Source organism: Fonsecaea multimorphosa (assembly GCF_000836435.1).
Source record: "Fonsecaea multimorphosa CBS 102226 unplaced genomic scaffold supercont1.6, whole genome shotgun sequence".
In the NCBI taxonomy this organism is placed as follows: domain Eukaryota; kingdom Fungi; phylum Ascomycota; class Eurotiomycetes; order Chaetothyriales; family Herpotrichiellaceae; genus Fonsecaea; species Fonsecaea multimorphosa.
Window position 1 is genome coordinate 182679 of NW_015971640.1, and position 14191 is coordinate 196869.

Consider the following 14191-nt stretch of genomic DNA (forward strand, 5'->3'; position numbering starts at 1 on the left):
CCTCATGTAACTTTTCAGCTCCGAGACCTTCATGTTCAGCTCTCTAGCATCTTTCCGCCGACGCTATTTCTGTCTTGGAAACGATTTCTGTTCCGATCTACTCTGTCAGAAGGTGGTGTTGGCAATCATCCAAAGTCCGGCAGATTGCAGATCTTCACAAGGTGTGTTGTAGCCATTGAAGGGGAAGTGTTGTTGTCAGCAGGTGCTCCAATTCAGCGCTCAAAAGACAGCCTTGCTTTCTTGTCCACCATTCAAGCCTTGGCAGGCCAGCAGCTGCAGTACCAGTGGTTGTTTCCAGAGGCAGAGCAAGCAGCCGCCATTGTCTTGTCGCTGCAGCCAGACATGGCACTGCTGTCGCAGACGATTTGGGAGTACTCGTTGCTGTGCACAACAATAGTCAGTCTCTATTGAAACGTCTTCACGGTCTTGAGTGTCGAATACTTACCAGGTGCAGAAGCGAAGACAGTTGTCACCATTCAGCTGGCCGTCGCAGGTGGAGAGGTCCCATGCCATGGCGGTGTCGGGGTCAGCAGCATTTCCGGTCGGGTACTACCCACCAAGTGTCAGCTTTAAGATGTTGACAGAATGCAGAGACAGAAAGAGTGTCAAGGAGAGAATGGGACTTACGCAGCCGATCTTCATGGCGATGTCGGAATCTGGCTTGGGAGACTTGGGCATGAGGCCAGCAAAGGAGACAGAAGTGAAAGCGAGGAGAGAAGCAACAGTGAGCAGCATCTCGGACTGCATCTTGAAGACTGTCTGCAGTGATGTTGGTATTGATGTTGACGTTGTTTGCAATGATGATTGTTGGCAAGACGGAAGCAAAAGCAAGATTGTTGAGCTGTTTTTAGAGAAGAGAGAAAGGAAGGATCTCTTGAGTAGTGGAAGAAAGAAATATTTATACCGTGAAGTAGGAAGGTGGAAGGCAGACACGTGAAGATCGAGCGTGAATGTTGACTTATATTCACGATCAGTGACACGGTGGTGATTGATCTTGTCACTTGGAAGGACAGATAGGACGGCAACATAGCGATAATTTATGCCTATACACAAGTGAGAACAGACAAAGCACACAAAAGAAGTGAAAGTGATGTGTTTGTCAAATGCCTGTGAGAATTGGATATGTTCAAAGAGACCAAATTGACCGATATGATTCGCAATAACAGTTGTAGCATTGATCAGGAGCTCAGACTCCCATGCTTCCTTTTCACCTTTATTTGATATCTGATCAATATTTTGTTCACGAGACACTCATCCTGAGATTTGGCTCACCCCTGGGCAGCTGCTCACTGGAGCTTGGTACAGTGATGGTTGACCAGCATTTCAGGCGAAGAGGTGTCAAATACCAGAGGTAAGCAATAGACAACCCCGTACAAAGCATCCGTATCTCCAGCTCCCTTTTGCTCCTTAGAAAGCTGGCGCTGGCGACAAGCTGGTCTCGGTGAGCGCGCCCTTGATCCGCTCCATAGCAGCATGCCAGAGCCCCTAGCTGGAGCAAGGACGTCTTCTTTCATTTCGGGCTTTCAAACACTGCTTCATTAATACCCAATGTTCATACCTTCTGGTCTGTAGGCGTGCCTACACCAACAAGATACCTTCCTCGTGTCCCAGAAGCTGTGGCGGGCTAGATCAAGTCGACAAGGTCCTTCTCAGAGGACGCACGGGGGTGTTTGAAGTTATTCCATGCCTCTCCCACGTACCTATACCACCCAAGGATTTAGGTCCATCCATCTCTTGCGATGGTACTTGGCAAGGGATCATCGACAACCACTGGCATCGCTTTCCTGCGGTATATGGGACAGGCGGGGTTTAAGAGGAAACGCCACAAGATATCCGCGAGAGGAATTGGAGTTTGAGCAGGGGACCCTGGGATTCGGAGAGGTTATTTTCGCATAAGCCAGCCCCAGTGGCTGCACAAAACACGTGTGGCAAAGAGGACCTGGCCTTGCATTCGTGGTTATGCAGAGGCGGGATGAGATCTTCCGTGGAGAGATGCAGTCTGGGTGATGGGGATAGAAGCCATGTTCCACTGACGATCTGGAATGGAAGTGCCGGGCGTGGAGAAGCATATGATCATAGTCCACCTAAACAGCTTCACGGAGATAGGTACGTAGGTAGTGGCGAGAGAGCTCTTTGTACGAGGTACTATTACTCCGTATATCTGCAGCGGTCAATAATAGATGATAGTGGTGGAGCAAACACACCAAACAATAATAATACAGTACACGGTGGAGGTCCTCAGTAGGTGGCCTGGTCAGTGGTGGCTCTGGCTTGTCTGGCTCGTCTGGCTGCTGGCTGTTGCTGTTCGGGGAAACCTCGTGAATCCTCGTCGTCATCTTGCAGAAGATTTCGCTTTCGCAATACTGCCAACCTCCGTGTTCACATTCACGTCTTACCAAGATGCTCCAGCAACGTCCATCCCACCACCCGCTCATCATGCTACGCGACACTCGGTGACAGTCTCTTCCAAACCACCCATGACAGCTCTGACAACCTCCCCCTCCGACGTCCGCCACCGTCGCCATGAGCTCCCTGCTCAACCCCATCCACAGCGCGAAGCAGAAATGCCGCCCCAAACACCAAGTCCTTGTCCTGAAATGCTACCCCAAATACCAGAAAAATGTTCAGGAGGTCAAGCCCATGTCCTCCGAGCTCAGCTACCTGCTCTATTATGCATCGACTCGCCGCAATAAACTGCAGAAGGTCGGCGCATTCCTCGAGAAGAAGAACGCCGGTGATGTCTGGAAGGGACGGCTCGGGTGCGCATCACAATATCTCCGTCACTATCCTTGCTAATTGTGCTTCAGAAATGTCCAGGTCACCCTCCAGATCCTCGCTGCCATCATCGAGAAAGCGCCCCGCGATCTGTCCCTTTATTCCAAATCCGTTCTCACCATCCTCGATTCTGTCCTACGTTCGAAAGATGTAAACATGGTCGAAGACTCGATTCCTACGTTTGAAGCCTATTGTAAATATGTCGACGTCGCCTCCCTCACGGCTGATCAGCAGCGGGCTCAGCAATATATCTCCCTCGTCCAGCACTACGCTGGCTTTGCCTTGAAAACAAAACCCTCGGATAAGAAACACGGTGACCCCATTCCGCTTTCTCTTAGATGGCGGGAAATTGGTCTCCGGGCCATCCGAGCACTCGTGGCCTCCGACGCTCTGGCTGTGGATTCCAGTCGACAACTGAATCTAGTCATGCCTGTCATTCTGGAGAACATGTCGCTGGAAGAAGAGAATATCCTGGCAACATTGCAGCAGCGGGCAAAGACAAGCGAGAGGATGGACGACGAATCCGCCAGGAGGAGGCGCATGAGTATTGCCACAGTCACAACCGTGGACACCTTTGACGGCGATCCTGCTGCCGCGGTAGAGACCACTGCTGGGGCGGACAAAGTCGCAGAAGAGGAGGTTAGAGCTTTGGCATTGAGATGCCTAAAACAAATCTTTTCTGTCGGCATCGGAAGTACAAGGGGCCAAACTAGGTTGGCAACAGCTTTGACCCTGAAATACATTGCTTCCAAAAATCCGCCCAAAGTTACCCCAGAAACATCGAGAGCCGGCAACTGGGCGACTTCCCTGTTTGAAGCGATTGCGCGATGGACCCCAGTACAAGATCGTTTCATTATCGTTGTCACCGCCATGGAAACACTGGTTAGAAGCCCCATGGTGGAAGGAGTCCTGGAAAAACAACTAGTCCTCACAACCATGATCGATTGGCTTCTCAGTTCGCCTGTGAATCTCATCGGACTGAGCGTCATGGATGTTTTACTTGGGTTCATCCAACACATGCTCGTTCTCCTCCAGCTTGGTGGACCAAATGCTCGCATTACACAGTCACATCGAGAGGACACTCTCGGGTTCTATCGAGAAGCCAAGGAGGCATTCGATCCAAGTTCAGTCTTGACCGAGACCAAGATGTCCCGAACGCCCTCCAAAGAGTTGACAGCATCGCCCGTCCGGCAAGAACTGCTTGAGAGGCTGCAGAAGTGCATCGCCTCTCTATCCAACCACATCTACTACACAGACCAGATCAGCGACATGTTGACAGCCATTCTAGCGCGGCTGAAACCATCACCACAGTCTGAAGTCCCGACATCGGCAGCTGCGATCAATGACCCAGCAGCCGCAACAAAAGCAATTGCGGAGTCTGCGAACATACAAGAAGATGCCAACACCTCTACGTTCTTCTCGTTCGCGACTGCGCGGGTCGCAGCTTGCCGAGTCATCAGAGAAATCTTGGTTCGCGCCAACAGCAGACGAACTGCCACAGGGACGCCAATTGAAGCACGTGCTCGAGTCGGAGTGCAAGTGTGGGAAGGCACTCAATGGCTCCTCAAAGACGAAGACCAAGAAGTGAGGTTTGCGTACATTGACGCGCTGTTGGTCTGGCTCAAGCTTGAAACCAACAAGAGCGACATGCTTCTCCCCCGGGATGGCAATCGAAAGCAGGCCCAGTCCAAAAAATATCAGGGCGAAAATGGTGTGGCTAAGAGGGCCGTCTCGAATGCATCCCGCAAGGAAAATAAACCTACAAGATCCACCTTTCTTGCTCTGCTACATCTCTCTGTTTACGACAGCATCCTTGACGACGTGGAAAATGAAACGAATCTGCTACTTCTCTACCTCCTCCTAACCAAATTGGTCGAACGGCTCGGTGTCAATGCGCTCCGCAGTGGCTTGCCCATGATACTCAGGCTCCAGGAGACAGCTCTTAATGGAGAGGTTGTCTCCATTTCTGGAAGAGTCAATGTCGCGAGTGTTGTGCATGGCTACCTATGGACAATTGCGGACAATTTTGACTTTGAGACAAGTTCAGCCGGTCATGAGATCAATGCAGAGATTTCTAGGAGGAAACGGTTTGGAATCTGGCTCGACAGGGTCAGATTTCCAGCTCTGTCCGTCGAAGACATCAGGCGTCTTCGTAAGGAGAACCAGCAGGCCCCAGTCTATAATGTAGAAGCCGTCGAAACCATCAAGCCGTTCCTGTCAGTTGCGCAAGTTGTGGAGGATATTGCGACATCGTATGACAACGCTTTGCTGACGCCGCCAACCTCTGCCCCATCGTCACCTGGGAGAGTCTTCTCTGTGCCAACCCTTGGATTTGGCTACGGTTACGGAGCAGCTCCTCAGCCGAAGGCCTCGAGGGAGGACCAGCTTCCACAAAAGGTCAAAGACGAGATGACCGCTGGGTGGAGCAGAGAAGCATGCATAGCTGCGGTCGAGAAGGAGAATGCGGCATCTGTGACAGCATCTCGCACAGGGGCATCTTCCATCCCCAGACAACACCTCGGTCTCAATGGTGCGGCTCGTCAGTTTGGTTCTGTGAATGGGAAAGAGTCATCCGCTGGCGGTGGGAAAGAGTCCACGCCAGCGGTTAACGGCACCACAACCCCAACTTACGGCCTTACGGGTGGATTAGGAAGCCTCACTCAGATCCGAAGGGCGAGTGCCGCTGGTTCACCTGCAAGGGTCCCGACCACGTCTAGCAGGGAATCGACGGTAAGAGTCACTGATTTGAAAAGAGCGCTGTCCGGATATGTCGTTACTGGAAGGCGAAAGAGTCCGCTGCGGAGACCCGTGGCAAGTTCTCGGAGGAGTACAGGGAGCAGCGGAAGCAGCAGCATGCTTAGTTGGGATGATGCTGACGATCGAAATCCGTCCTTCCTCGATGTAGCAGGCAGTGACAATCCAACCGAGCAGCCTCTCGACACCAGTCCACCCCGGCCGCAGACATCAACCTCAAGCACCGCTAAGACGGCAGACCAAGGAGACCACAGAGAAGCCACATACCACGATCAAACAACGCTACCGAGTGTTACAGCCGATCCTCTTACAGACGCGACCGTTCCGCCAGTGCCAAAGATCCCGTCAACGCTGAACCTTCCTGGGACATGGCCAAGAGATGCTTCACCAGCGCGATCTGCAGAGGCTTCCACAGAAGCACCTGCTCCAGGCGTACCAGGAAGTCCTGAATCCCGAAAAGTCACGAGCAAAACGTATTCACCGTCTCCAGCGCTAGAAAAACAAGGCTTGAGGAAGACATCCCGGCCGACAAGCCGCAAGGGCGCAACGCCACTATCTTCATCTCCGAATGAAAAGTTCGATCTGGGCTCACTGTTGGCGGCCATCCCCATTCCCATTGCGGAAGCAGCAGCAGGGGACACGCAGAAGGAAAACCGGACCGGCCGCCTCATACGGCCTCCTTATTGATGGAATTGTAGTAATGAGGAAACCCATGCATTGTACATTACTGGGCATTGGCTTTCTTTACTAGCCATAAGTTTTGCGAAATGAGCGTTCATTGTTGTTTCTATTGTGTTTGGGTTGTTTCATTTAAGTTAGACTCGCTAAGAGGTTCTGCGAGCTACTGTCTCTATGGTCAAATTCAATCGAGTTGATGGATTTGAACAGTTCTTCACTCATCTAGCGGGACGAGTATGTATACTAGAGTGACTCGAGATGACAAGATCATAGGAATTCAATGACGATATACATGTCATTTGAACAAACACCTGGGCTCATTTCTCCTTGATCCGCTGTCTCCATGCCGTCCTGATTTCGAGAGTCCGAATCGAGCTCAAAGATTATGCCAAAAGCCTCACTCAATCGATGAGAACTGAGGACCAATCTGTCTTTTCTGCGCCGGTTGGTCCAGATGTCACACGATGGTAAATATGCCGCCTTCAATCACTGTGGAGCCAATCCGGGCTTCCATGCTCCTCGATGTGGAGGGAGTTGGTGGGCATCCAAAGGACCTGAAGCCGCAAGGACTACCGCCCGGAAATTCGACGTTGAATATTCAGATTGAAGGCCTCGACAGGTCATTTGCTGCTCTGTGGCGGGGCGGGAGTGTCATTGGGATTGGGTCGATTGGCGAAGAGGAGGAGAATTCACTGAGAAGAAAGGTGAGTGCTCAGCTGTCGGCTCATCAATGTCAATGCGCATGGGTCGATACTCTGCGACCGCTTCTTAGAAGCTCAGATGGAGAACAACTGACCGCTTTATGAGAAATTAGAGATCATTGATCTTACAAACTCTTGCCGCAGCACTCCTCAGCTCCCAGGTGCGAGCCAACGCGAGTTCGCCCGCATTGCCGAATGTATACCTAGTGACTCCGCACACTTCTCAAACCATTCCAATGCTTCATGTCCTTCTGGCAACCACCATCTCTGATTCCCAAGCCGCGATCGAGCTTCTCAGAACTGTGCGAGTCTTGCAGTATTTTGATCTCGCGGGACTGGCAGAGAGCTTGGCGGAGATCAGTCAAGATCTGTTCCGAAGGACTCATGCAACCGATGAGCCCGTCGCTGCAGAGGTTGGCAGACACGCTCTACCCAAAGATATCGTCGTGATCCAAGGTCTAGGCGAGACGGTGTCAGCCACGCATCGTCGGAGTGGCCTCGTTCAAAGCAATGCGTTGCTAGGGAATTTGATGAGGAATATTACGCAGATATCACGGATATCTAAAGATGTTCTTGTCCTTGTAGAGGTTGCGCTTGAGACTGGGGCGCCCTCCAACCCGCAGTCGTATCAAGAGGCGGCAAGGGCCAGGAGGGCTCATGCAACTATCCAACTAGAGTCGGTCTTTGCTGGGCCTAACGGTGAGACTCTGAGGCTCTACTCCGGGCATGAGACATTGGCAAGGACGCTAGAGGCAGACCTCAATTGCATCGTTGTAGCACATGACGGCTTCGGACGAGTCAAAGAGAAGGGGAGACCTAACGAGTCCAGCGAGCAGGTAGTTGAGGTGGTCAAGGATCGAGTTGGGGACTTGATGGGTCTTTGGGGCATTTGGAAAGGAGGATGATTGCCTTTGGAAGCTTGAAGCATTTGGGAAGTAAGAGGTTGCGCCTTCCAGCCTTTCGAGAGACGCTCCCTGTTCACTCATTGCCACTGGCACCATCGACGAGTCCCTTTCAACCAACTCTTCCCCCAGCACCGGGTTCGCCGGGTTACGATACACAAATATCTTAACAATGGACATCGGTAACAGTTATTTCAGTGTCGTCGCGAACTCCGGAGTGCCGGTCATGCACGCTGCTGTCTTACCTCCTTCAGGCAAAGTCATCTTTCTGGACAAAGTCGAAGACTACTCAGAACTGTGGTTGCCGAACCATCATTGGGCATACTCCGCGCTCTTCGACCCCAACACGCACCAGCTTACTCCGCTGTCTGTCGCGACAAACCCCTTTTGCTGTGGCGGCACCTTTCTGGCAGATGGCCGGCTTGTCACCGTTGGCGGGAACGCTCCCTTGCTCTGGCTCGATCCGACAGTTGGGGATGGCTTTGACGCGATTCGGTACATTGGAGATGAAGATGGCGACTATCAGTGGAAAGAGAATGGGAATAAACTGGCCTCCAACAGATGGTATGCATCAGCACAGACCATGGCAGACGGCAAGATCTTTGTAGCAGCAGGGAGTTTGAACGGACAAACTGCATCTGATTTCCGCAACAATAACCCCACCTACGAGATTCTCGATGCGAATGGTGTCAGCGAAGGCCAAAACATACCGATGGATATCTTGAACAACACAATGCCGTACTAGATGTACCCGTTTCTGCACCTTATGCCCGATGGCTCGCTCTTCATCTTTTCGGATACTTCCTCAGAGCTCTTTGACGTGGCTGCCAATCAAACCATCAGGAAGATGCCCGTCATGCCTGGAATGCACAGAACCTATCCCAATACAGGGGGTAGCGTCATGTTACCACTGCACGCAAGGAACCACTATGAGCCTGAAATCATGATATGTGGTGGGGGACAGACACAAGCAATTGACAGTCGGTGCGAATCAAGCTGCGGAAGGTTGAGACCGATGAGCCAGGATCCTCAGTGGCAGATGACTGCGATGCCAGAGCCTCGAGGAATGGTAGAAGGAGTCTTACTTCTCGATGGTACCGTGCTCTGGATCAACGGCTGTCAGACAGGTGCGCAAGGGTTTGGATTGGCCACCAACCCTGCCTTGGAAGCCCTCATTTACGATCCGAGATCGCATAGCTGGACTGTGTCTGGAAGAACCACAATCGCCAGGCTTTATCACTCTGTTGCTTTCCTACTCCTGGATGGAACAGTCCTCATTGCCGGAAGCAATCCAAATGAAATGCCAGTGACGCTGCAACATGTCGAAATCCATAACCAATACAAAGCCTTTCCCACCGAATTCAGGATCGAGATTTGGACCCCGCCATACCTTCGGGGTGACAAGGCATCTCAAAGACCCAAGGATATCGCCTTGTCGACATATACCCTTGCGAATGGGACCAGATTTAGCATTGAATTCAGCACGGAGAAGCAGGTCGATACGCTGGAAATGATCCTGTACAGTGGAGGCTTCATCACGCACTCAGTTCACATGGGCCAGGTAATGCTGTACCTCGAGAACAATGGCTGCAACACCTTGAGCAACGGTCGTAGGAGGGTTGAGGCATGGATGCCGGACGGGATCAAACTGGCTCCTGGACCGTATGTGGTATATGTGATTGCCAATGGCATTCCTGGAGTCGGGCAGTTTGTCACCTTGCGCGTTTGACGTAAAAACACTCGTTTATTCTTGGTCTATTGTTTGACTGAGCAGCATTCGTGGAGGGCATCACGGACAACAACGTGGGTATTCCATTAGCACATTCAAAGATCGAAGGCAACGATCCAACATGAGTCCACGATCGTCATTTTAACACTTGACATTAATTTTTACTCACTGCTCGCTGGTTCTCATAATACTTCACCGTACAAGCAGTACGGTGGAGTATGCGGCAAAAGACGCAGACAGGAGCCCATCGAGCCCATACCTCAAAATCAACCATACCAAACTTTCATAACGCTCGCACATCCTTTGCCCGCGAGATTTCTGTATGGCAGAAGATCCGCCTAAATTGTCGTCGCCACACTCGGCCCAGGCAACTATCCCTGCCGTCGATGGAAGCACGGATCAGCCCTCCAACACCGCAGCAGGACTACCACCAGACCCGCCCTCGCAACCTGCACAAGATGGCGGAGGTGACACGATAATGACTTCGCCCACTGCGCCCAGAACAGCTGCTCCTGCAACGGCGTCTGCTCTTCCAATCACTACAAGCGGGCCAGTACCCCTCGACTCACCCTTACGCACCACGCCAATCCATCCCTCGCTACCGTCAGTGAAGGTCCCCGAGGCTGCCCTGACAAGCGCCGCGCCGAACACGAATCCCATAACGCTGCAGCCGTTCACGGAAGCCGAGCTGACAAAGTACGGGTTCGAAAAGCTACGGACGCAGATATTGGGTGCTGCTGCCATGGCAGCGGCCATGGACAAGACCATCCCCCGTCCGACTGCTGCGAATGGAGGAGGAATGGATGAGAAGGAAAGGGAGGAGATATCGCGCGTCCGCGACGAAACGGCGGCGCTGTTAAAGCAGAAACTCGACGAAAGGGAGGCCAGGGTCCGCGAGATCGAGCGCGAAATGGAAGAGAAGGAGAAGATTCGCGAGGTGGAGAGGAAGGTGTTTAGGAAGAAACTGGCGGGTGCAGGGAGGGGGGTGTGAGAAGATTTGCTGTCGGTCCACCTTTCTCCCCCTCAGGGACGTGGACGAGCTGGGCATCAGCGCTTTCGATCTGCTGCTTGTGGCGCAGGGAATTCTTTGAAGTGGCTCTGGACAAGGTGTGCTAGGCAGATCAAAAACGATTCGAGTAAGTGGTTGAGCGTGCGATTCTATGGATCAGGCTCTATTACGATTAAGTCTATGGGTTCGACAAGACCAAAGCCAAAACTGTCTATCCAACTTTTTGATCCAAACGCCAAACGCCAAACGCCATTGTTGGAGCAGACGTCTTCTTTGCTCGAAACCCTCGCGTCACAACAACAGATATCAGAAACGGCGGCCAACAGAAAGCAACCAAGAAAGCAAAAGTCCAAAAAGCACTTTTATAGGCCAGTCCCTCTCCGACTCCACTGGCTCAGTGCTCAACCACTCCCTCCCCTTCCACAACCTCACTCCCTCCCCAACTCCACTTGCACCCTCCCCGACGACTTCTCCCCTTCCTCCACGGCTCCCCTCTCAACCGCACAGCGTCAACGTCAGGTCGACGGCCTCCCCGCAGTCATGCTGCTGGCCCCAGTCGTTGTGCACGTTGTACGAGGCCGTGCAGAACTCCTCCCCGGGCGCACAGTGCAGGGGCACACAGTTGCCCCCAACGACGTTCGGGGTCAAGGTCATGCCTTCTTCCTTGAAGGCATGCTTGATGGCGACCTCGCCGACGTAAGCGCCCAGTCCGTCCTTATCGCCGACAATGGCTTCGCCCTGGTGGGCGTCTTCGTTGAGCCATGCGGCCTTCCCGGCGTTGATCATGCTCAGATCGTACCAGGTGCGCTGGAAGGAGTTGTGCCAGGTCCACTCGAACTGGACCGGCGCCGTGTTGTCGACGTCGGTCCGCCACAGTTTCCAGCTGACCCCCATTTGGGGGTCGTGGGCGAAGGGGTGCGACAGCACCTGCTGGGGCTGGAGGATCGAGTAAATCTCCTCCGGCGGGCCTTCAACCCCAGGACGGGGTCCGTGCACGATGTTGCTGTGCACGGCGAAGGGGCAGTTGTTGTACACGACGGACTGGCCCAGATAGTCGTCGCTGCGATCCACGATCCCAGCCGGGGCGCCCGCAACATCGACTCCCCCCTCAGGCTCTGGCTCTGTGGACGCTGGTGTGGTAGGCTCGGGGTGCTCCTCAGGCGCATCGCCTTCTGCTTCCCGCTGCTTGTTGACAGGAGCGGCAGGGGCGGCAGGGACAGCGGGGGCAAGAGGAGGGTGCTCCAGGGCACCGTGGTATGCGAACGGAGGTTCTCCCTCCGGCAACGGTTTGACACCCTCATCGTTGATTTGGGTGGGCAGGGCAGAGACGAGGAGGCTCATCGCGGCAGCGACGAGGGCGACCGAGGCGAAACGCATCTTGGAGACTGTGGTGTAGAAAAACCCTCAAATGAGGTGGACTATTCCAGAGGTTTGAGTCAGTCTCTTCCTGTCACTCGCCATATACTTCTTGAGATTGTGTCTTTCAAAACTTACAGAGGTCCAAACAGCTCACAACAGTGCCTGATATAGCAATGACGAGTCCGACCCAAGGCAACACGTTCCACACTGGCATAAAAATGTACTCGTGGAACATGGATGATCTCTCTTGGTGTCAAGAGGGAGAGGACGTGGGGATGGTGGTGGTGGGGACGAGGCTGAAGCGTTCCTTGATAGGAACGGGGGAAGGAAGACTGGATAGTGGTGGTGGTGGTGGTGGTAGTCAAGTTGAAGATCAAGATGGAGTTCAAGATGAAGAGGGCGGACTGCAGAGGACTAAAGATCATCGAGCTACTGTTGCTGATGATGGAAGATGAATTGCGCAAATACAGCAGGCGTGCGACCCCTTCTTATACCTTATCGTCCACCCCCTTCTGCATTCTGGTGACCGCCGAACGGAGCCGTTGTTCTCTAGAGTTTTCTGATCGACGCTGGCCTCCACGGTCCAGACCTACTCAGATACTCTTGTCCAAATTGCGTGATCAGGCCGTTCCTACGGCTCATCTTGGGTACCGCGCGAGATTTGCGCGGTCTGATGGCAAAGATTGGCAAAGACAAGGGCTTGGGATGGGATCGAGGGCCAATAATATCACGATAGAGCCCATGGGAATTGTGCAGTCAAGTTTTTCTTGGGGCTAGTAGATCAATCAATATTATGTCGCAGATGTTCCAAAGAAACCACGAAATTGTAAATATGAAAAGAAGAAAGAAAAAAAGACCGAAACAGACGAAGATCTCACGCCTTATTCTTCGCCCAAGATGTGTGGTGCATGGTGCATGTGTGCGATGCAAGGCTGAGCCTCGCAAAATCACAAATTGTCTCAAAGTTTCAAAAGTCTGAATGCACTCTCTCTCGATCTTCTGGCTTGGGGCTCCGAATCTGGCCGAAACACAAGGCTTTTGCTCTTGGTTGTCGGGTCGAAATAAGAGTTCCAAGGCTGATGGTGGTGGTGGCATCAATCAGTGAACCATGCGCCGACTTGCAAGGCTGAGCCTGGCAGATCTCAAAGCTTGACGAGTCTCGATGCACGACATTCCTCTGGCTCTCGCGGGCTCGCGCTCCGACTAAGGCCGAAACCCGAACTTTTTTTGCGCTGATGCCAAGGTCGAGATAAGGCTTTTGTTGGTTGTGGTGGTGGTGGTAGTTGAGTGCGCGAATTTAAGGCGAGTTGAGTTGAGTTGAGTTGATGGGCGGGAAACAAGGCATTCGATCCAGCAGGAGGGCAAGGATGTGGAGAAAAAGGCGAGCACTAGGTTATAACCACCACCACCACCATCACATCTACCATCTGCAGATCCAACTATAAATCGTATTGAAATTTATCATCAACATATATTCTATTTGGGTAATGGTGGTGAAGTGAGTGGAGTCTGATGCGTAAAAACAAGCCCATCGACCCAGCGCGAGGCTGTGGAGAAATAGGAGATAGAGGGAGACATAACCCGCAATCTTTCACCACAAACTTCACCACCTACCTACCCATGTCCACCTGCAAGGATACGTGGGATATAGTATGCAAAGTTGTCATTTTTATAGTAACTCCTTTTCCAAACACGTTAGCACTCTCCAGGTATTTTACCGGACCGTATACGCTCGATACACATGCTTGTTTGTCACGAAAGCCAAAGTTCTCTCCTCGGCCGGCATCGCTGCGTTGGTTAAGGGAGGACATCTTTCCCGGATAGCGCGCGACCCTCTCCCAAGATCAACGTTGCATGTGCTGTACTTTGGCCACGAGTAGCAAGCTCCAAAAAGCCTGAGAATCTGCTTCTGCCCATCTTCCTGTCGGTCTAGACCACGGCGCCGAGAAATACCATGAGAGGAGGAAATCTACCTCACATACACTACCTACCTAGGAATGGACCATCTGCACACACATGTAAAACAAGATCCGATGCTCCCAGAGCCGGAACCTCGCACTACACAAGAGCAGAGACATTATCGCTTTGTTCTGCCCCCTTTTTTTGGTTTTTCGAAAAATAGTAACCATCATCCACCACCATCGTCATCCTTAAACCAGTTCGACCCATGACATACCAGTCTGAAAGCCTTGCCTTTGCCTGGTCTGACGATCTGCTGCGTCCTCGCCCTCGCGACCCAGCTCGCCAGCGATTCAAAACCCCGGAGGTCCGATGGTGCAGTGCG

General features: G+C 52.6%; 7 protein-coding genes across 7 annotated transcripts; 5 read left to right on the plus strand and 2 right to left on the minus strand.

Annotated features, from left to right (window-relative positions):
• Positions 1-251: 251 nt before the first annotated feature.
• Positions 252-747, minus strand: Z520_03803 (uncharacterized protein; the record flags this gene model as incomplete). The annotated part of the gene is made up of 3 exons (XM_016774313.1): positions 252-381; positions 446-549; positions 628-747. The coding sequence occupies 3 exons, from the start codon at positions 745-747 to the stop codon at positions 252-254; spliced, it is 354 nt and encodes a 117-aa protein (XP_016634240.1).
• Positions 748-2523: 1776 nt separating this feature from the next.
• Z520_03804 (uncharacterized protein) lies at positions 2524-6216 on the plus strand (the record flags this gene model as incomplete). The annotated part of the gene is made up of 2 exons (XM_016774314.1): positions 2524-2759; positions 2808-6216. The coding sequence occupies 2 exons, from the start codon at positions 2524-2526 to the stop codon at positions 6214-6216; spliced, it is 3645 nt and encodes a 1214-aa protein (XP_016634241.1).
• Positions 6217-6680: 464 nt separating this feature from the next.
• Z520_03805 (uncharacterized protein) lies at positions 6681-7813 on the plus strand (the record flags this gene model as incomplete). The annotated part of the gene is made up of 2 exons (XM_016774315.1): positions 6681-6911; positions 7022-7813. The coding sequence occupies 2 exons, from the start codon at positions 6681-6683 to the stop codon at positions 7811-7813; spliced, it is 1023 nt and encodes a 340-aa protein (XP_016634242.1).
• A 169-nt stretch (positions 7814-7982) lies between these two features.
• Z520_03806 (uncharacterized protein) lies at positions 7983-8555 on the plus strand (the record flags this gene model as incomplete). Its single annotated transcript, XM_016774316.1, has 1 exon — positions 7983-8555. The coding sequence occupies one exon, from the start codon at positions 7983-7985 to the stop codon at positions 8553-8555; it is 573 nt and encodes a 190-aa protein (XP_016634243.1).
• On the plus strand, positions 8556-9539 carry Z520_03807 (uncharacterized protein; the record flags this gene model as incomplete). Its single annotated transcript, XM_016774317.1, has 1 exon — positions 8556-9539. The coding sequence occupies one exon, from the start codon at positions 8556-8558 to the stop codon at positions 9537-9539; it is 984 nt and encodes a 327-aa protein (XP_016634244.1).
• Positions 9540-9861: 322 nt separating this feature from the next.
• Z520_03808 (uncharacterized protein) lies at positions 9862-10530 on the plus strand (the record flags this gene model as incomplete). The annotated part of the gene is made up of 1 exon (XM_016774318.1): positions 9862-10530. One exon carries the CDS (start codon positions 9862-9864, stop codon positions 10528-10530), a length of 669 nt encoding a protein of 222 aa, XP_016634245.1.
• Positions 10531-11043: 513 nt separating this feature from the next.
• On the minus strand, positions 11044-11925 carry Z520_03809 (uncharacterized protein; the record flags this gene model as incomplete). Its single annotated transcript, XM_016774319.1, has 1 exon — positions 11044-11925. The coding sequence occupies one exon, from the start codon at positions 11923-11925 to the stop codon at positions 11044-11046; it is 882 nt and encodes a 293-aa protein (XP_016634246.1).
• Between the last annotated feature and the right edge of the window lie 2266 nt (positions 11926-14191).